We start from the raw sequence: 20,748 nt of genomic DNA on the forward strand, positions 1-20,748 counted from the left end.
CTTCAACTTTGGGTGATAACGTTCATTCAGCACGAGCGCATTTACTACCTACTTGGTGTAAAGCATTGTAGTGAGGGAGAGACCAAGATGTCTTCAGGATGGCCCCTGTCCTGTTGATGCAATGTTACAAATACCCATCCACACTGGATATCTGACATATTCCTTTCCTTCTTCACTTACTCATCAAATACGTATTTAATTCCTACCCTGTGACCGACACTGTTACCAGGACTAGGAAAGTATTCTCCATAAGGCTTGAGAAGTTAGTATTTGGTAATGAAAGGAGCAATATTATCCAATAAATATGATGCAATGTGGAAAGTTCTAGAATAGCTGCATGATTAGACTATTCTGGGTGCCCAGAGAAGGGTAACAGAGAAGGCCAGGGAGTGCTTCCAAAGCAGGCCACGTTGCTGCTGACTCTAGTAGGAAAGGCAGAGGTGCAATAGACAGAAAATGGGGTAGGAGAGGGATTCCAGGTAGAACCCATGGTGCAGGTAAAGGCAGCATGATGTTCACGGGCATGATGTGACAAAAAGGTCACTATGACTATATTTTATTATTTCTTTTTTTCTTTTCTTTTTTCTTTCTTTCTTTTTTTTTTTTTTTTTTTTTTGAGACGTAGTCTTGCTCTGTCACCCAGGCTGGAGTTCAGTGGTGCGATCTCGGCTCACTGAACCTCCACCTCCTGAGTTCAAGCAATTCTCCTGCCTCAGCCTCCCGAGCAGCTGGGACCACAGGCGCCCACCACTATGCCCGGCTAATTTTTTGTATTTTTAGTAGAGACGGGGTTTTTACCATGCTGGCCAGGCTGGTCTCAAACCCCTGACCTCAGGTGATCTGCCCACCTCAGCCTCCCAAAGTGCTGGGATTACAGCTGTGAGCCACCGTGCCCAGCCTAGATTTTATTATTTCTAAAGAAGAGAAGCCAGAGGGGAGGTGGGAAAGTAGGCTGATGCTAGAAGGGGCCTCGGATGCCCCAGGAAGAACTCTTGACTTGTTGAGAAGACAGTGGGGGAGCAGTGACAATAGGGCTTGGCCGTCGTGGAACAGAGAGGCAGCGAGGAGGTTTTGTCACAGTTGAGGTGAGAAGCAACAAGGGTCGGTTCTGGGGCAGTGACAGTGATATCACAGATTAAACAGGGGCAGGTTAGAGAAATATTTCAGAGGCAATCGCAACAGGGTTTGGTGACTTGGACGCGGGTGGTGAGGGGTGGGCAGAGACAAGTCTGTGGTAGTGGCTCCACCCAGACCCCCCTTCCCCAAAGCTCCTTGCTCCAAGGTTCCCAGCCTGAGAGAAAAGGGATTGCTACACCCTGTGTTGTATTTTTCAGAGTGTCTTTGGAGAAGTCCTCTCTAGAATTAATGCCTTGATAACAGGATTTTAAATCAGTGCCTGTGGCCATGTAATTCAGGAGTTGACCCTAACTTCCATGACAACCGATGCATGGGGCCAGCACCTTGTCTGGCATCACTGGCAGATCCTAGCACCAGGACCAAGGGAGACGCGATAAGGTTGTGATGCCTCACAGTGTCTGAGCCTGTGGAAATCCCAAACAGGCAAGAGTCTTTACTGGCGGCGAAGCAGATCGGTCACGTGGTTCAAGAATGGAAACTGATAAGTCAACATGGGAAAAAACAGAAAAGAGGAGCCGCCACGAAGTAGTCCACATAGGCTTTAGAGAAGGCTCCTGTGTAGAACCACACCAGTCTCCTTTTCCTTCCACAGTCGTTAGGCGACTTCTAACTTGATGGCAAGGAAGGGGTCTCTTAGATTAATTACTATCACACCTTTCTCTGAGCTGAAAAATGATTGAGGCAGTCAGTCAGTCAGTCAGCCAATGAACATTTATTCTCTCTGGGCTGTGCCCTGTGGCCCAGTCCTCATCCTAGTATAATCAACTGGAGCCTCCTTGTGGTCAGAAAGAGCTTCCCTTCTAGAAACTGCCTCAAAAAAATATTAATAATGTTCTACATTATCCCATCCAACTGGCAGGTGCTCTCAGATGGGTTGTTGGAAAGAATTCTATCAAAATACAGCTTGGAAAAGCTGAGAGGCAAAGCTTTACACGCACTGGAACAAAATTCATCCCATTGTCATCTGGGGCTAAGGAAGTATCTGTGGCAGGGGGTTAGCCTTGGGAGGTGGAAAACGAGTTTTGGCAATATGCTGTTACTTACCCCAGGTGGAGGACTTGCTTACTTCCTTCTGGAAGTCTCTGCAGCAAGACACAATCATGCTGATGTCATTGCCTGATGTGTGCCAGCTCTTTAAATGCTACGATGTCCAGCTGTACAAGGTAGGAGGATGCGTGAGTCTCTAGAGTATATCCTTTGCAGAAATTGGCAGCAAATGCTGGGTTTGGACCCACAGCTCCACCTCTCTGCAGTCTCCATGGTCCTCTGAGGAGTGAATAGTGGGGTGTATGGACCAGGAGCCATCTGATCTCTGCCTAACACTCAGTTTCCCTTTGTGAATTACCTCATGGACACCAAAAGCCAAAGCACATAGTAACCTCTGGTTCCATATCAGTGAAGTCCGAATTGAGTCGAAGTTCTTTCTCTGGGAATTTCTGTAAAAGAAGACATTCTAAAATGAATAATTGGAATTGTAATATGCTTAACTGCCAGGGCTTTTGTTTTGTTTTGCTTTGCTTTGCTTTGCTTTGCTTTGCTTTGCTTTGCTTTGCTTTGGTTGAAGCGCTATCTCTGAAGTGATTGTATTTGGAGGGTTGTATTTGGAGGGTCAGGTTTACATCTTCTCTGGGTTAAAAAGATGTTCTCCTTCAGCGAGTCACAAGCCTAACCTTTTATTTTATTATTTATAAGGAAACCATCTAGTACTTCCAAGTTTTTAACACAAAGTTTGAAAACTAGAAGCTGGGTTCAGCCCTTAAATACATTTGGATTGACCCACCTAGTATTGGCCAGCATTGTGTGATTTTTTAAAAAAATATTTGAATCAGTTATCAATCTTCTAAAAATATTTGAGGCCAGGAGCGATGGCTCATGCCTGTAATCCCAGCACTTTGGGAGGCTGAGGCGGGTGGATCACGAGGTCAGGAGTTCGAGGCCAGCCTGGCCAAGATGGTGAAACCCCATCTCTACTAAAATTACAAAAAAATTAACCAGGTGTGGTGGCATGCCCCTGTAATCCCAGCTACTCGGGAGGCTGAGGTAGGGGAATCGCTTGAACCCGGGAGGCGGAGGTTGCAGTGAGCCAAGATCATGCCACTGCACTCCAGCCTGGGTGACAGAACAAGACTCCGTCTCAAATAAATAAATAAAAATATTGGAAAAAAATTCCAACTGTGGCTGCACCAGCCTAACATCCTGCATGGGAAGCAGTGGCCAGGCTACATGGTGCTGCCCCCTCAACCTGGGTGGGGACCCGCTCTCAGACTTCTTGAGACCCTCCCTGTCCCTGTGGCATGTGTGAGCTTCAGTCACACCTGCACCATCAGCAGAATCATAGTGTCTTGATACTTTTGTTGTAGGGAATTGAGGATGTTCTCCTTCATGACTTCTTGGAAGATGTTTCTATTCAGTACCTGAAATCTGTGCGGTTATTTAGTAAGAAATTTAAGCTGTGGCTTCTTAGTGCTTTGGAAGGTGTCCTGGCCCTCTTGCAGATCTCCAAACTCAAAGGTAGGTTTCAATGACAAAAATAAATTCTGGGCTGGTGCAGTGGCTCATGCCTGTAATCCCAGCACTTCGGAAGGCTAAGGCAAGAGGATCGCTTGAGCCCAGGAGTTTGAGACCAGCCTGGGCAACATAGTGAGATCCTGTCTCTACAAAAAAGTTTTAAAAATTAGCTGAGTGTGGTGGCACACACCTGTGGACCTAGCTACTCAGAAGGCTGAGGAGGGAGGATCACTTGAGCCCAGGAGGTCAAGGCTACAGTGAGCCATGATCATGTCACTGCACTCCAGCCTGGGTGATGGAGCAAGACCCTGTTTTTAAAGTAAAGAAATACATAAATAAATAAATTCTGTAAGTGTAGATGAAGCACCTGACTTTCACCCTGGGTGGTAGCTTTCAGCGGCTGCCGCATGCACTCAGCTACAGTCCGGAAGGCCCAGCCTGCTCAGGGTTTCTGGCTTTTAGTGCTGGTGATGGATTTTTGTGCTGATCCAGCCACACCCTTTTAAGCTATTTCTCTTTGGAATAATAACATGGACTTTTGGCAGGTCAAGGTGTTCTAGGTGTGGATATTCACCAGGGCATTCTCACACCTGAATTGCACCATCTCTCTGCTGAGTTTCTAGAATGCTTTCCCCTTCTGTCTGGCTGCCAGGCTGCAGTCCCACCAGGCTATTTATCTGTTCAAGGCCTGCAGTGGTTTCCGAGCGTGAGATTGAACTGCTCTGTCAGCTGGTCCAGTTCCCTATAAATCTGTCCTCTTTGTGTCCCTGAATCTCCATGTTCCTTCAAAGGCCAGCCCGCACCTGCCATGCCCTGTCAGATCATCCTGGAAATACCCATTTTCTCCCTCTTGCCTTTGTGCAGTTTTGCTATCATTGCCTGCAGCTCTCAAACTCCCTATGGGGTCCCACCCTTCTTGCCAGCTCAGGGCCATTTTGTCACCAAGCAGGCACCAGTTATTGCCTCACATTTCTGTAAGTCTTGCTTCCTTTGCAATTATTTCCTAGGTAGTGCAGATAGGGGACTTCTCAAAGTGCCTACAGCATAGGACCATGTCTAATCGCCACTCCCCATGACCCCTTCCCCCAGCTGTGTTCACTACTAATGCTGGGTGCCCTGATCCAGTTTGTCCCACTTGGAAATTTTAGGGATGTTGCAGAAGGTGAGACTGGGACTTGCTACAAAGGGGGTCCAAGGAGTGGGGAGCAGAGCCTCGCTCCAGTTTTCCTGTGCTCCTTTAACATCTGCCCGAATTCAAGCCTCTGTCTCTTCACTCTGTAGGCTACTTCAGCAGTTTCCTAGTTGGTCATCCTGCTTCCACCCCCCCTTCCCAGCCACACTCCCCTCCACCCCCAGTGATCATTCTAAAACAGCAATTAATCAATTACCAACCTTCCCAGGCCCCCACTGCCCAGATGGCCCACTCTCCTCCACTGCTCTGCAGTCATTCACAGTTTGGCCTCTGGCCCCTTCACAGTTTGGCCTCTGGCCCCATCCCTGTCTCCATCTCCCAAGGGACTCCCATGACCCAACAGTGCTCTTCAGCAACACTAGACAGGCTGTCCCCAGAAAAGGCCCTTATTCCTGCCATTTTCTCTGCTTGGACTGCCTTCTGCCCCATTACTCCTGGCTAACTCCTACCTACGCATCAAAGCCCAGATGAAATGTCACCTTCTCAGTGAAGCTTTCCTCAATACCTTCTTCCAGACAGCCTCCCTTTCTTCCTTGTGCTCTCACATCACATAGGAGCACTTAGCCTGCTTTTGGGATGTGTTTGCATATCTGGTGACCCATCCTCTGGAGCATGAGCCCTTTGTAGGGAAGGGCTGTCCTCTTCCGTCCATCAGCTCAGCAGCCTTCCAGCAAATAGTTATTGAGCAAACACTGCACGAGTGTTCTCCCAAATATTTGTCAAATGAATGAATGCATTCAAGAAGAGAACACCTGTTTCTATGTGTTCCCTTTTCATCCTTTCCTTTCCTTTGATTATTTTCCAAGGAAAGCACTGTAGGATGAGAAAGTTGGGGGTGCTCCTTCGCATACCGGTCTTAGTCCAATCTGGCTGCTGTAGTAAAATGCCACCAACTAGGTGGCAGTATATAAACAACTGAAATGTATTGCTTATAGTTCTGGAGGCTGGGAAGTCCAAGATCAAGGCACCAGCAGATGGGTGTCTGGGGAAGGTCTGCTTACTGGTTCACAGATGGCTGTCTTTTTGCTTTGTCTTCACATGGTGAAAGAGGCAAGGGGTCACTCTGGGGCCTCTAATGCTCTTCATGGGAACTCCACACTCAGGGCCTCATCACCTCCCCAAGGCTCCATTTCCTAACACCATCACAACGGGGGTGAGGTTCAACATATGAAACTGGGGGTGTGGGAGATAAACATTCACATCATAGTAGCACGCATGTCAGATGCTGGGGTTACTTAACTTTTCTGGCACATGAGGACATTTCAGCCAAGTGTCCCCTGCCAGGATCTCCTAGCCACTCAGAGAGGACCCGCAGACACAGGGTGGGGAAGTTGCAGTTTAGCCAGCTGTGCCTTCCTACCCCAAACATGCACCTTCTCTTCCCCACTGCCCACATGAGAACTTGAAGTTATTGTATTAATGGCCACATGTGTTGTTCTTAACAGAAGTTACTCTATTTGTCAAAAGACTAAGAAGAAAGACGTACCTTTCCAACATGGCTAAGGTAGGTTTCAGCCAAGCAGATAGGAGGGAACAGAGCAGTTTCCTGAAAAGAGGTGAAAGCTCTAAGTCCCTGTTAAGAGTGAGTGGTTGCTCTGTCCATCTGGAGGGCAGAGGGCAGGCAGGGTGGCCTTGCCTGGCCACCAGCAGAGGAGTCGAGGTGGGCCCCCGTGACTCAAAGCTAGAAGCCTGCCCCCTTTCCACCCATCCTCAGGAAGGCTCCAATCTCCTGGCTCTCTCAGAGCAGGAGGGAAAGCAGGTCAACACTTAAAAGATGCCAATGGCCAGGCGTGGGGGGCTTATACCTGTAATCGCGGCACTTTGGGAGTCCGAGGCAGGCAGATTACTTGACGTCAGGAGTTCGAGACCGGCCTGGCCAACATGGCAAAACCCTGTCTCTATTAAAAAAAAAAAAATACAAAAACTAGCTGGGCATGGTGGTGTGTGCCTGGAGTCCTAGCTACTCAGGAGGCTGAGGCAGGAGAATCTCTTGAACCTGGGAAATGGAGGTTGCAGTGAGCTAAGATTGTGCCACTGTACTCCAGCCTGAACAACAAAACGAGACTCCATCTCAAAAAAATAAAAAAATAAAATTAAAAGATGCCAGAAGGAGGCCCCACACAGAGGTGCCAGTGTCAGAGGTAACAGGGCCTATGACAGACAGACAGACACACCCTTCACCCATGTGTGTGGCCCGTGGACTCAGTGTGGCCAGGCCGCCAGTTACTTCAGCTCTGACCTTTTCAATCCTGGGGTGATTTAGAGAAAGGTTGAGAAGGGCTGAAGAAAAGATTCTGTGATGCTGGCACCCAGCTCATGGGCTACCAGGAGTCCTCTCTCACGTCCTGCGAGCGCCCTATCGGGATAGGGCCTGGGGACCATCACCCTGCTCCAAATCAGTCTCCAGTGGGAGGATCCCAGCTGTGGCTTCCATGACCCCAAGCTGGGCCCCATCCTCCCAGTGCAGAGCCCTCCCCAGACTCTGAGCTCAGAGGGGTTGTGTCCCACTGCCAGTCACAGACAGTCCTGTCCTCCAGGGCTCTCACAGTCCTGACTCAGTCGGTCTGGAAATGACCCGGCAGTGTGCTCTTCCTCTCAACATAACCAGAGCAGTAAGCGTGGGTTCTGAAGCCTGTCCCTGCTCTAAGCCTTATCTTAGAGCAGGAAAGGCATTCCCTCAGGAAAGTTACTTCACGCCCCAAGAGCCCTCAGTGTCCTCCTCTGTAAAAGGGAGGGGTAACTCGTGCCTTCTCACAGGATTGCTGTGAGGATCACCAGGTGCATCCCAGGCAGTCGGACAGTGTTGGGGACTAGATTGTCCCCATTTGACAGCTGAGGATATCACCTCCCAGAGGCCAAATTCCTTATGGCCAAGGCTCCCATGAAGAAGGGACAGCCAGCTTCTGAATCCCACAGCCGCTCCCTCAGGATCAGTGCAGGCTCTACCTACACCTTCCTTGCAGAGGCTCAATCCCTGGGTTCCCTCGCTAGAGTCATTCGGGCGTGGTGTGAGTGTGGTGCAGAGAAGCAGCAGCAGCAGTGTCAGACAGCCCTGAATGCGTCTTCCTAGAGATTCGTTCTTTCTTCTTCCAGAAGGGCAGTTCTAGAATGCGTGCAATTTTAACCTTTTCATTCTTGTTTAAGATTAATTTTTAATGGGTAATACCCGCATCAATGTTTCTTTCTCCCCCACAACAAAAATCTTGGCAATTTGGGGGAGAGTTAGGTAAAAATAAAATGACAAGATTGAATTGAGTATTATGCCTCCCCATTATCTTTAGACTATGCGAATGGTATTGAAAAGTAAGAGGCGTGTCAGCGTTTTGAAGTCAGATCTGCAGGCCATCATCAATCAAGGCACTTTGGCTACTTCTAAGAAAGCCCTGGCAAGTGACCGGAGTGGTGCAGATGAACTGGAGAACAACCCAGAGATGAAATGTAATCTTCCTTCTGCAGCTTGCTTTATTGGCATGTTGGGCATAGATCTGGGGCTAGCATGGCCATCATTAACTCATGAATTTCTTAATAGGGGTAGAACTTTATAACTCCGATGTTCTAAGTTTCCTGCTCACACTTCTCTTCCTGTAGTGGGGTGATGAACACCCCAGGGAATGCCCTGTCCCTGTGCTCCCAGGACCTACCCCAGGGCCAGACAGGGCAGCAGTGCTGATACCTGTTAGTTGAGTTAATTAACGATCAGATGAGTGTGCTTGCTGCTTGACAGGATTTATCTCCAGAATATCTCCTGTGGGGGAAAAGTTTAGTTTCTGCATCTGTGTTGTACACACACAGACTCCTGTGTCTCTTCAATCATGCTAAATTGCCTTGAGCTAGATGTCTGCGTTGACACATTCTCCTGCCACTCTTGTTACTTGCAATGTGAAGTTTAACAATGGTGCTTTTACCATATTTCATTACCTTCCAAACAAGTGACAGGAAGCAGGTGGATATTCTTGCCATTTGCTATTGATCATTGTCATTGTTTTTCAAGAAAAAAATCCCCCTTCCATAAAGAGCTTGCATTGCTGGCTGGTGTGTGTTGTTGCGTCCTTGGGGAGCGAACGTAATGGCAGAAGGAGCTCTCCAGACTCAGAGAGGACCTGGGAGGCAGGGAGCTGCAGGATGGTTACCAATTATGAATTATGGGCATCTCTAGGCCCTCCTATGATGGCTACAGGGAGGGTGCCAGGCTCTCCTGTGTGTGCCCTTTCCAAACACTCGCTGCTGCGATGCCCCAGGTAAGTCCAATGGCCTCTCCCTCTATGGGCATAACTCCTTGCTAGTACTCTCAGCTGTGTCCACAGCTGCCCGCTCAGTTCCCATGAACCCCTTCAGGCTGTCAGCTGTGTCTTAGTAACCCTGGGCCACCCAGCATTGCACTGGCCCACAGGAGCACTTCAGTGTTTTGTGACTTGATGGGTACAGAATTCAGGAGTACACAAAAGCACCACCTGTAAATTAGCCCATCCTCTTTCTTTCACCTTGCAGTAGGGCTGGCCTTGGTAGGGTTGTGCCAGTTATTAAAATACTAAAATATATCCCTAGTTGTTGGTAAATGACCTCTGCTCCCCTCCACTGTCCTGTTCCTTGATAGTGTCCCCTGGCTGACCCCAATTCCAGATCCTCCCACAGGGCACTTTTTTTTTTTCTCACCAGTCCAGCAACTAAAAGGTTAACACTTAATCCAGCAGGCTTCAGAGCTATTAGTAGGATTACTAATTCTGATTAGTAATTCTGCAGTTCTGATTAGTGGGAACCCAATAGGTCCCCTTCCCAACGTGCTGGCTAACCAAAACCCCCTCTTACCCCCAGCTGGATCACAGGGAGTCCCAGGAAGGCATGAGACCCCCCCACGCCCAGGTGCGTTCCAGACTGCCCACTGGTCTGGCCAGGGCTCCTGTGCTCCTACTGGCATCTTCGTGAGTCCCAACAGGAAGATGCAGAGTTCTGCAGGGAGATAGCAGACTGTCAGCCACTGCTGATACCTGCAGACAAATGCTTCCACTTCCGAGTCCAAGCGTACCTCCACCAAGCGTCAGGGGGGCCACTGCAAACGACTCAGTTTTCCAAACTCTGCTTGGTATGCAGAAGCACTCAAAAAGCTGGGAAGGCCAAAGGCTGTTCTTTCCCTCTCAGTGCTACCTGTGCAGGTGGAGGATCCAGAACCTGACTTCACACCAGGCTCCACCTAACTGAGTGCATAACCACAGGCAAGGCGCTCACCCTCTCTCAGCAGCTTTGATGTATGTCTGCCATCACTTCAATGACACTAATAAACCAGCCCTTTTATGAAGATGGCAAGGATAGGTGAGGTCATGTCTGTATCGTGCAATGAGCTCATCTGAAGACAAGGTCTGGATAATTGCAAGGTGTAGTTATGGTTTCAAAATATTTCTGTTTCAACAAGTGGCAGAGGTGGCTCACAACAGGTATGTCCATGTAATTCTGAATAGATGACCGCAGAGGTGACAAAGCCAGCCTCAGGACATCCTCTGTGTTCACAATGAGCGTGAGGCCCTGGGGAGTCCCTTCGAGCTATTGTTCAGTGATGTTCCCAGGTTACCCAGTACACAAATACCTAAGAGAAATTCTGCTCTGCTGCATGCAATCTTTAGTTTGTTTATTTTGTATCTTTGCAGGTTTAAGAAACCTAATTTCTTTGCTGGGAACATCAACAGATCTCAGGGTATTCCTCAGCTGTCTGTCTTCACATCTGCAAGCATTTGTGTTCCAGGTAGGAAGCTGTGACTTAAAAAAAAAAAACAAACAAAGTGTGTTGACCATTCTAGATAAATGAGTGCCCATTGCCTAAGGGATGGGAAAGAGGCTTCTTAGGCTCTGGTCGGAAATGTGTCAAAGCTGGCCTGGGTGTGAGGGCAGGGGATGGCCTCAAACTCTGTAGCAGGCAGAGAATGGGGGTCTGGGGGAGCACATCACACAAGTGTGTGTGTGTGTGTGTGTGTGAGTGTGTGCATATGTTTGGGTGTGTGGGAGTGTGTGTGGAGGGGTGAGCCTGTGGTGAGCATGTGTGTCAGGGTGTGTGTGAGCATGTGTGTATGTGGGTGTGGTGAGCATGGTGTACAGGTGAGTGGGTGTGCATGAGCGTATGCAGTATGTGTGTGGGTGTTTGAGCATGCATGGATGAGTGTGTGTACAGGTGAGCATGTGTGCAGTGTGTGTGAGCATGTGTGTAAGTTGGTGTGGGTGACTGTGTGTGCAGGTGTGTATTGCAGCAAAGGGAGTGTGGAAAAGGAGGAGGGGTTTTGTCTGTTTCAGGGGGAGAACAGCCCATGTTTTGCAGACATGTTCCAGTAAAATGTCTGGCTTGATTTCAAAAGCCCAAAGATGGTTTCGTTGTGGATATGGGCAGGTTTGATCCTTCCGACCATCGTGACTCTTGGGAGTTGCTTCAGTGGGATCCTGGGCTTGATTTTCATCATCCTCCATGGGGGCAGTGGAGAGCTGAGAATGCCTTGAGAGAGGTCACAGTCCTTCACTCCATGGGCCCAGGGCAGGTGGGGAGAGCTAGGGGCTGTGGGTGAAAACCTACAGGGAGGCCGGGCACGGTGGCTCACATCTGTAATCCCAGCAATTTGGGAGGCCAAGGCGGGAAGATCACGTGAGGTCAGGAGTTCAAGACCAGCCTGGCCAACACAGTGAAACCCTCTTTCTCCTAAAAATACAAAAATTAGCTGGGCATGGTGGCACACACCTGTAATCCCAGCTGCTCAGGAGGCTGAGGCAGGAGAATCGCTTGAACCCAGGAGGCGGAGTTTGCAGTGAGCTGAGAGCCACTGCACTCCAGCCTGGGCAACAAAAGACTCCGTCTGGCCGGGCATGGTGGCTCACACCTGTAATCCCAGCACTTTGGGTGGCCGCGGCAGGCAGATCACAAGGTCAGGAGATGGAGACCATTCTGGCTAACACGGTGAAACCCCATCTCTGCTAAAAAAATACAAAAAAATTAGCTGGGCGTGGTGTCATGCACCTGTAATCCCAGCTACTCGGGAGGCTGAGGCACCAGAATCACTTGAACCTGGGAACTGGAGGTTGCAGTGAGCTGAGATCACACCACTGCACTCCAGCCTGGGTGGCAGAGCAAGACTCTGTCTCAAAAAACAAACAAACAAACAAACAAACAAAAACACCTAGGGGGAAATGAGGCAGCCCGGGCCCCACCTCTTGAGACTTTGTGCTTGCCAAGGCTGAAGTGGTTTGGAAAGGCTTCGAAGAGAAGGTGGGACTTAAAACTGGGATATGAAGCATGTGTAGGATTAAAATAAGCTGAGAGAGGGGGATCGGGCATTCAAGAGCAGGAGTGAGTTTACCTAGGAAGGAAGGAGCAGTCCACACTGGGGGAGAGAACAAAGACTCCGAGGGCCTGGGGCTGGGAGCGTGGCTCTGAGCTTTCTCTTTAAGCTTCTGGCCATGTTGCGGCCACTCCCTTGTGCCACCTGCCTGGCCTTGTCTGTATCCCTGAACTCTCAGTTGAGAAGAAAGAGGAGAAATAATCACTGAGACCAAGAAGACTGCAGGGGACTTTGGGATTTTCGACCTCCTAGGTATGAACCAGAAAAATCCTCAGGAAGGAGCTGGAAAGCCAGTTCCAACCCTTGGCAGGTGCCTGGTCTCATATGCTTCTTGAAAATCATTATCCCAGATTCTGTATGGTTTTTATTCCTCCTGTTGATCTTAGGCAAAGCTTATTTTTAACAGCAGTGACCATGTCCAGAGCTGGATGGCTACTGAGACATTTATTCATTCGCTAGCCAAAGGCTTATATTATACATCCTCACAGACAGGAGCTGTCTATTGTCTGTTCCTTAAGTGGAAACTAGAACTCAGCCTCCAGCTTTAATCAGATGAACCCACTGAGATCATCACTGCCAACCCTGCCATCCTACATTGCAAACCAGAGGGCTATGTGTTTCCCAAGTCTCCATCATTGTGCCTTCAGCCTTCACAAAGGAGGCACATTAGAAAAATGGTGTTTTTGTAACTGTGTGCCTTTGAAGGTCTTGTTTTTGTAAAATAGCTTGGCTGATCTTTACAAAACCAGATTATTGTCAATCAAATGCTCAGACTATTAAGATGCACACACTTGGGCTTGTCAGAGATGCCCCATGGCTTCAGTTAGCATCTGGCAGTCAGTGAGCAGAGGGCAGTTTGGGCCCTGGAGGAGCTTCTATGTTGGGGGACATGAAGTGCCACACTGTGGACATGACGGGAAGAACGCTCAATGGTGTTTATGCTGACTTTCAAACATTTGTGCAGAGAGAGCCCTGGTCACTCAGAGCTGCATCCCCCGATGCTTTTAGGAAGTATCCCTGTGGGTTGTTTTTTTTTTTTAATTGAGATGGAGTCTTGCTCTGTCACCCAGGCTGGAGAGCAGTGGTGCAATCTCAGCTCACTGCAACCTCCGCCTCCCAGGTTCAAGCGATTCTCCTGCCTCAGACTCCGGAGTAGCTGGGATTACAGGTGTGTGCCACCCTGCCTGGCTAATTTTTGTATTTTTAGTAGAGATGGGGTTCTGCCATATTGGCCAGGCTGGTCTTGAACTCCTGACCTCAAATGATCCACCTGCCTCTGCCTCTCAAAGTGCTGGGATTATAGGCGTGAGCCACCGTGCCCAGCAGGATCCCTGTGCTTTTGTACTCTCATTGTCCCTTCAACATAAAACCCTCTGCTGAACACCGATGGGAAGGGCTCCTCCCAAGAGTCCATCTCAGATGGTGAGGAGCACTGAGGAGGAGGATGCTACTGAAAGGACCTCACGTCCCCTGAAGCTCAGGGCCACCTTCTGGTGTGCCAAGGGTTTCGCTGGGGCAGAAGGGAAAAGAAGCAATGACAAGAAAGGGCATTCTTTGTTTATAGCCAGGCTCTCTATTTCTTCCTCAAAGACATGTGGTGGAGCTGTGGTGGGTCCACAGGCATGTGACTGAGGATGAGACGAGGCTTGGAGCATGCATATCAACAGATGCATTTGAAATCCATGACTCATGGCTTACAGATGGCTTCAAGTGTGGTCCAAGGCTGCTCTCTGTCTGGGTAGAGGGAATCTCTTAGTCTGCATGCAGCAGCATCTTATTGGTATACAGTTTAGTGCCAGTGAGGCTGTCAGATGACCTTGGTTCCACTGGGTGCAGGAGCTGGGACTTTCCAGTTTGGAGCTTGCTTACACAGCAAGCATGATGACCAGCTTTTCCAAATGGGCACCACTGCTTTTCGTTATTATGGGACTCTGTGCCACTTTTCCACAATCAGATTTGACATGCAGAAGTGCAGGAATAAAACAGCCCCTGCCCCTCTTGATGGCCATTCCCAAGTGGACTTCAATGAGGCTGTCCCTACGGTGTTTCTGTGTCACACATCATAAGTGACCTCTTTTGAAAAACTGTGTGGTGCTGGGCATGGTGGCTTATGCCTCTAATCCCAGTGCCTCTGGGAGGCCGAGGCAGGAGGATCACTTGAGCCTAGAAGTTAAGGCCAGCTTGAGCAACACAGTGAGACCCTTATCTCTACCCACCCTCCCCCCAAAAATTAAATTAGTCATGCGCAGTGGTGCATGCCTGTAGTCCCAGCTACTGAGGAGGCTGAGGTGGGAGGATCCCTTAAGCCCAGGAGTTTGAGTCTGCAGTGGGCCAAGATCATGCCACTGCACTCCAGCCTGGGGAAGAGGAAGACCATGTCTCAAAAAAAAAATTGCTTTTTTTTTATTTTAAGAGAAAAAGTAAGCCAATTTCCTACCTCCCTCCTTCTCTCCACCAACTTTAAAGGGCTCTGCCCTGGAACCATCTCCATGGAAGACAGAGAAAGACCAGACATTGGCCCATTATTTCATCTTCGTCTTCTCTGGCTGTTTAAAAATGCGTGTGCATGACAAATGTGTGCATTCGAAACATACTCTGCTTCTTGATTTTATCACAAACTGCAGCCTTTTTCTCACAAAAACTTAACAGCCAAGCAGAAGCAAAGAAGAGTTTATCAAATTAGCCGCCAGCTTCCAGCTGAGATGGAATCTTCTTCTCACTGCTGTGAGCAAAGCCATGACCCTCTGCCACGGAGATAGTTTTGGTAAGTCAGAAAATAAGAAAATATTTTGTATTCTACCTTTTAAAAATGTCATTATGGCATAAGTATTTTGCGTATTGCTATGTAGAATCCAGCCATCTTCTTTTAACCTTTTTATGTAAAATATAACATAGATGCAGCAAACCATACAACATGATAGTAATTTTTATTTTTAGTGTCAGTGTGATAGTCTGTCAAACAGATGGACCATGCTTTTCCTTCCTGTTTCATCATCGTTAGACACACAGGAAGCCTCTCCTTGTTCTTGAATTATGAGCTTTGTGACATTTAGAGAAAAGCACCGAGAGAGACAACTGAGATGGAGCACAAAATGGATTCTTTGAAGCACTCATACTTAACTCTCAGGAATAATGATTAAGTTGCCATTGTATGCAGATGGTAGAGAGAGTGAAGTAATGTTCATTTTGCAAACTTCCTGGTCAAATCCCTGGTCTTCCTCTGTTGGGGAAGGTCACATCTTTGATGCAATTGCCTTATAAAAAGGGTTGTAGGGGTTGGGTGCTATGGCTCACACCTGTAATCCCAGCACTTTGGGAGGTTGGGGCAGGTGGATCACCTGAGGTCAGGAGTTCGAGACCAGCCTGACCAACATGGTGAAACCCTGTCTCTACTAAAAATACAAAAATTAGCCAGGCATGGTGGTGGATGCTTGTAATCCCAGCAACTCGGGAGCTTGAGGCAGGAGAATCACTTGAACCTGGGAGGCAGAAGTTGCGGTGAGCTGAGATCGCACCATTGCACTCCAGCCTGGGTGACAAGAGCGAAACTCCACCTCAAAAAGAAAAAAAAACAAAAAGGATTATAGGAAGGGAAGTTCACCACTCAGCCCACCAGCTTCATGGACTGGATCATTCCTTCAAAAGGTATTTCATGCTTCCCAGGCACCTTCCTGGGCACTGGGCATACAGCAGTGAAAAGATAAAGTCTCCACTCCTGTGAGTTTGCACAGTAGTTATGGCAAGTGATCCCTGCACAGAGAGCTGCCAGATGCTCTCACAGCAAGAAGGAAGAGAAAGCAAGCCCTATTAGACCAGCTTTGCAGACACCCTGGAGCTCCTGAGGGCTGCTGCTATCAGCTGCCATATAGGTGACACTCACTTATAGTGGGACTCTTCCCTTCACTGAAGTCCAAACTGACTCTGCTTTATGCTCCTGCTCTTCCAGAGCAGAGAGACAGCAGAGTTTACATGCATCATGGGAAGAAATCTAGCCCTGAGCCGGGTATGGTGGCTCACACCTGTAATCCCAGCACTTTGCGAGACTGAGGCACGCAGATCTCTTGAGCCTGGGAGTTTAAGACCAGCCTGGGCAATATGATCAAACCCTGTCACTACAAAAAAAATAAAATACAAATACAAAAATTAGCCAGATGTGGTGGCCCAGTAGTCCCAGCTACTTGGGAGGCTGAGGTGGGAGGATTGCTTGAACCAGGGAGGCAGAGGTTGCAATGAGCTGAGATTGGGCCACTGCACTCCAGCCTGGGTAGCAGAGCCAGACTCTGTGTCAAAAAAAGAAAAGAAATCTAGTCTGTAGTTGTTACTTTTCCCAGTCTACCTTCTCTGTACCTCCACATGAAATCAGTGTATTCACACCAGTAGTTTGAACAACGGTTTCAAGACTTGGACTCTGATTTTCCAAGGTTAAATAGGCCAGACGATGTTGTCAGGCTCACTTCAGGCAAGGTCATGCCTTCCACAGGGACAGTGATCTCTCACCCAGATCCGTGGAGGAATAGAACACTGCTCAGGGAAAAAACTGTGAAGGGCTTTTGAAATGGATGAAAAGATTACTTGAAATGGACAAAAGGCTTTGAAATGGACAAAAGGTTGGCACAGCCTTCTGGGTTATCTCTACATTCCATTGTCTTTGAGTTATTTTTACAGCTCTGTAAGTTGCAGCAAACTGATAATGCAGATGACCCTCATCCACAGAAATACAAACTAGTTGTGTCAGGTGGTTGTGATTGATGCTGCCTTGAGGACAGATCCCTTTTGGATCTATTTGTCACTGTCAGCATTCTTTTCTGTCTATAGTATATAGTTAGTACTTTGAATTCTCTTTTGAACCAGTGACAACATCTTACTGATGTAGCAATAAGATGTAATACATCATTTAATTAATGAGTTAAAGAAAACCTTTGATATGTCCTTTTCTCTTTTTTCTTCTTGAGATGGAGTCTCACTCTGTCACCCAGGCTCTGTCACCCAGGCTGGAATGCAATGGTGCGATCTCGGCTCACTGCAACCTCTGCCTCCTGGGTTCAAGTGATTCTCCTGCCTCAGTCTCCCGAGTAGCTGGGACTACAGGCACGTGCCACCCTGCCCGTCTAATTTTTTGTATTTTTTAGTGGAGACGAGGTTTTGCCTTGTTAGCCGGGATGGTCTCGATCTCCTGGCCTTGTGATCTGCCCGCCTCGGCCTCCAAAAGTGCTGGGATTACAGGTGTGAGCCACTGTGCCTGATGTGTCTATTTTATATCTGTATAAGAGTCATGATTTTACCTTTATTTAATACTTATCTTTTAACGATTGCAATAGGCCAGATTTCCTCCTCTGTTTCTCAAGCAAACATTAATGATTGTTTTCCTTTCTGTGAGTGCAAAGTCCTTGGGATTTGGAGCATTCAGCTAAGTCACATACCCTCCTTCCTCTCTGATGACGGCACTTGCAGGTGCACCTGAGAAGACACCTCTCACAGGTGGAAAGCCAGCTGGCCTCCTTACCCACTTCCCACACAAAAAGCTGCAGCCACAGGGTCTGCAAGAGAGGCAACGCACTACGTTTCAAACACCACGAAACAGCAGCAGGGCTCCCTCTGCACACTGCCCCCATTTCCTCCCACCCCTTCTGGACATTCCTGTGGATCATACATGGGGCACAGTGAGGTTGAGGGGTAACCTCTCCAGCTCTGGGAGCAGCACCCAGTTCCCTGTAGGGTTTGCTTTCCCCCCATCTCACACCAGATGGATTTTAAGTTCCTTTTCATGGCTTAGGCTGTTTAGCTCTTGGTCCGTTCTGTCCAAAAGCTGCCTTGCCAGGGGTTTTCTACTGATGGCTGCTATGTAAGAGGCCCACCCAGGCCTCTTCTGGGTAGGCTATTGGAACGAGGCTCACTTACACAGGTGTTAGCCCCAGAAAAGTTGTTAGTTTCACAGTGATTTGTTTATTGTCTGTCGATCAAATGTATTCATTTTTGGTTATTATCTAAATGTAGGCTCCTGGCATCTGTTTCACTTGCTGCTTTTAGAATACGTAATTCATATACTTCAGTCATGCCTAGAGGAGGAAGAGGAGGAGGAGGACGTGGGGAATGTCAAGGAAATGCTACCAGATGACCCGACTCTCAGCCAGCCAGATCAGGCACTTTCCCACCCTCTGAATTCCTCACTGTCGCAGGCGTGTGCCAGCCCCAGCGTGGAGCCACTGGGGGTGATGCTGACACACATGGGCCACGGCCGATATCCCGTGGGTGTGAGCAACATGGTCCTCAGGATCCTGGGCTTCTTGGTGGACACTGCCACGGGCGATAAGGTAGGGACACCAGGACCCCCTTCCACACAGCTGTTTCAAGGGGAATAAGAGCCATAGGTGATTAGGAAAACCCTCAAGATCACTTTGTCCAAACAATGATAAAGGATTCTACAATCATCTTTACACTAGGCGATTTTGCTGGGGGTGAGTTTAATTCACTGTCTGTTGATTACTGGTCGGCTCAGGTTTGTGGGACATTGATAGATGCCTGGCATGATTAGAAGTGTGGACCATCTGCTGGCCTGGGTATTTATTGCCTTCCCAGAGTGTGCCTGGCCTGGTGAGACTAACTCAGCAATAGCACACCACTGACATCTGAGTGGCATGCACTGAAAATTCCCCTAGTGTTCAAAGACAGGAAACGTCAAATAGTCTGAACAGAGGATTTTGAAAAGATTACATTGGGATACCTGTTGAAAGATACAAAAATTAGAGTTACTATTTACCTAACACCTACTATATAGCCCTTATGTATGTTATCTCGAAGCCATGCCATCCTGTAGAATATTTGTTCTTGTCATTGTCATTTGATGGATGAGGAAACTGAGGCTCACAGAAGCTGAGTGACTTGCACAAAGTCACACAGCAAGGAAATGCGAGGAAATAGTGGAACAGAGATTGGAGCCCCAGCCTGCCTGATCTCAAGTCCATTCTTCACCTACAACCCTAGACAGGAGGTTGTTTTATGCCCTGAGGAGTGCAGGACACAGGTTGTAGAGGTCGGACATGGACATCAGTACCATGAAGCAGAGCTGGACTGATGGAGGAACAACTGAAATGCCTCCATTGAGGAGTGGGGAGTGGGCTGGTTAAAAGAAAACTGACAGCAATTGTCTTAGGGCTAATTTCTCTGCACATGTTTGATGTTTAGCCGCTATCCATCTTCTTTTTGTGCCCACAAGTTCCCCCTCTCACACAGATGAGTTGTGCTTAGTAGGAAATTGAAGTAGGTGCAATCATTCACCCTGAAGCAGGTTAATAGTGGTCTTGGCCGTGGCAATGAGTCACAGCCTAAAACTCTTCATGCCTTAGAGTCCGCAGAATAATAGGAAGCTTCCAGGGCCCTTTCCTTCTTGAGCAAACTCTCATTCTGAGTTCTCCAATTGCAGAGATCCTGCACACCTGTTATTGAGCAATGCTTGGACAAGACACCTCCCTAGACCAAAAAAAAAAAAAAAAAAAAACAGGAGCCAGGGAAATGCATCTCAATGCATCTCTCAGGTTTACCAGTTCTCTATCTGTATTTGGTCTTTCTTTCTCACTTTGAGATAGTAAGTCACATATCCAGCTGCATTCAGTGCTCTCTGTGAGGTAGATTCCAATGTGTGTCTGTAAATGAGAAACTCACCTCCTGCATGAGTGTACATGTGAAAAGAGCAGACATGGTTGATGAAGCATGCAGCAGTGAAACACTGACCCCAACTTGGGGGTGCTAATGAGAGCTGGGCCTCCTTAGCTGGCAGCAGCTAAGGCGCTTTCAGGAAGCAGGTGTTTTTAGACAGTTGGCAGAAAGAAGGCCCAGTTAGTTCTGAAGAGGCAATGGCTTGGCTAGGCTATGCCTAGGAGAATGGCTCTCCCTGCTGCTGTACCTGTGGCAGAGCCCTCCAAGGGCCACCAGTGGAAAGCGCCTGAGTGTAGTCTGGAGCATTCTGTAGAGCCCTAGCAGGGCCAGCATTCATGCTGGGCTGCAGTGTTCAGCTCCAAGTGAAAGCAAATTCTTTGCGCTCACCAGCTGGAGCAAGAGGTCAGCGCGTAGCATGACAACTTGTTAAAGGAAAAACAAAAACATCTTGCAGTGACACTTGTTAAAGCACCATAAGGGAGGCTTTATCTGTAAGGAAGGCTTTATTCAGTACCATCTCCACAGGGCTTTTGCAGCCGGGGAGGGAGATTGGTCTTAACTCTGAGTACAGCAGGGACAGGGTGGCGGGAGCGGAATTTATAGCCTAGGAGCTGGGTGGGGGGTCAGTGGATGGGAACTTACTAAGAAGAAATGTCAGACATAAGGGGGATTCTGGCTGAACCCACCTAAGAGGATTCTTGTAGAAGTCCAGCCAGCTGGGGTGACCAGACATCACCTAGAGGCTGGCAGAGGATGAGGAAACTGATCACATATGGAGATGGGGCATTCTTGCTAAAGTGACTCAGCAGGGTTCTTGCTAAAACTGGATTTCACAAGAAAGTGGGCAAACGAGAAGGTTCAGGAGCCAGAATAAAGTTCAGCCAAGCGGAGAATGTTAGTCAAATGATATACACATTTATATAGTAAATGTGTATATATTAGTCAGCA

At 48.2% G+C, this 20,748-nt stretch overlaps 1 protein-coding gene across 27 annotated transcripts in view; it reads left to right on the forward strand.

Annotated features, from left to right (window-relative positions):
• LOC129030870 (DNA-binding protein RFX8-like) overlaps positions 1–20,748 on the forward strand; it is a 103,065-nt gene that overhangs the window by 79,506 nt on the left and 2,811 nt on the right. For 17 of the 27 annotated variants that reach the window (XM_063649174.1, XM_063649163.1, XM_063649164.1 and 14 more), the window contains 7 exons: positions 2,187–2,300; positions 3,498–3,648; positions 6,283–6,341; positions 8,119–8,275; positions 10,477–10,571; positions 14,797–14,911; positions 18,142–18,458. In XM_063649174.1, coding sequence (XP_063505244.1) covers positions 2,187–2,300; positions 3,498–3,648; positions 6,283–6,341; positions 8,119–8,275; positions 10,477–10,571; positions 14,797–14,911; positions 18,142–18,458 — 1,008 coding nt within the window. Of the gene's footprint in view, positions 1–2,186; positions 2,301–3,497; positions 3,649–6,282; positions 6,342–8,118; positions 8,276–10,476; positions 10,572–14,771; positions 14,912–18,141; positions 18,459–20,748 lie in introns of those variants that run through there. The other 10 variants (XM_054476679.2, XM_063649172.1, XM_063649171.1 and 7 more) reach the window with 10 other exon arrangements.

The sequence above is a fragment of the Pongo pygmaeus genome, chromosome 12 (assembly GCF_028885625.2).
Source record: "Pongo pygmaeus isolate AG05252 chromosome 12, NHGRI_mPonPyg2-v2.0_pri, whole genome shotgun sequence".
NCBI lineage: Eukaryota > Metazoa > Chordata > Mammalia > Primates > Hominidae > Pongo > Pongo pygmaeus.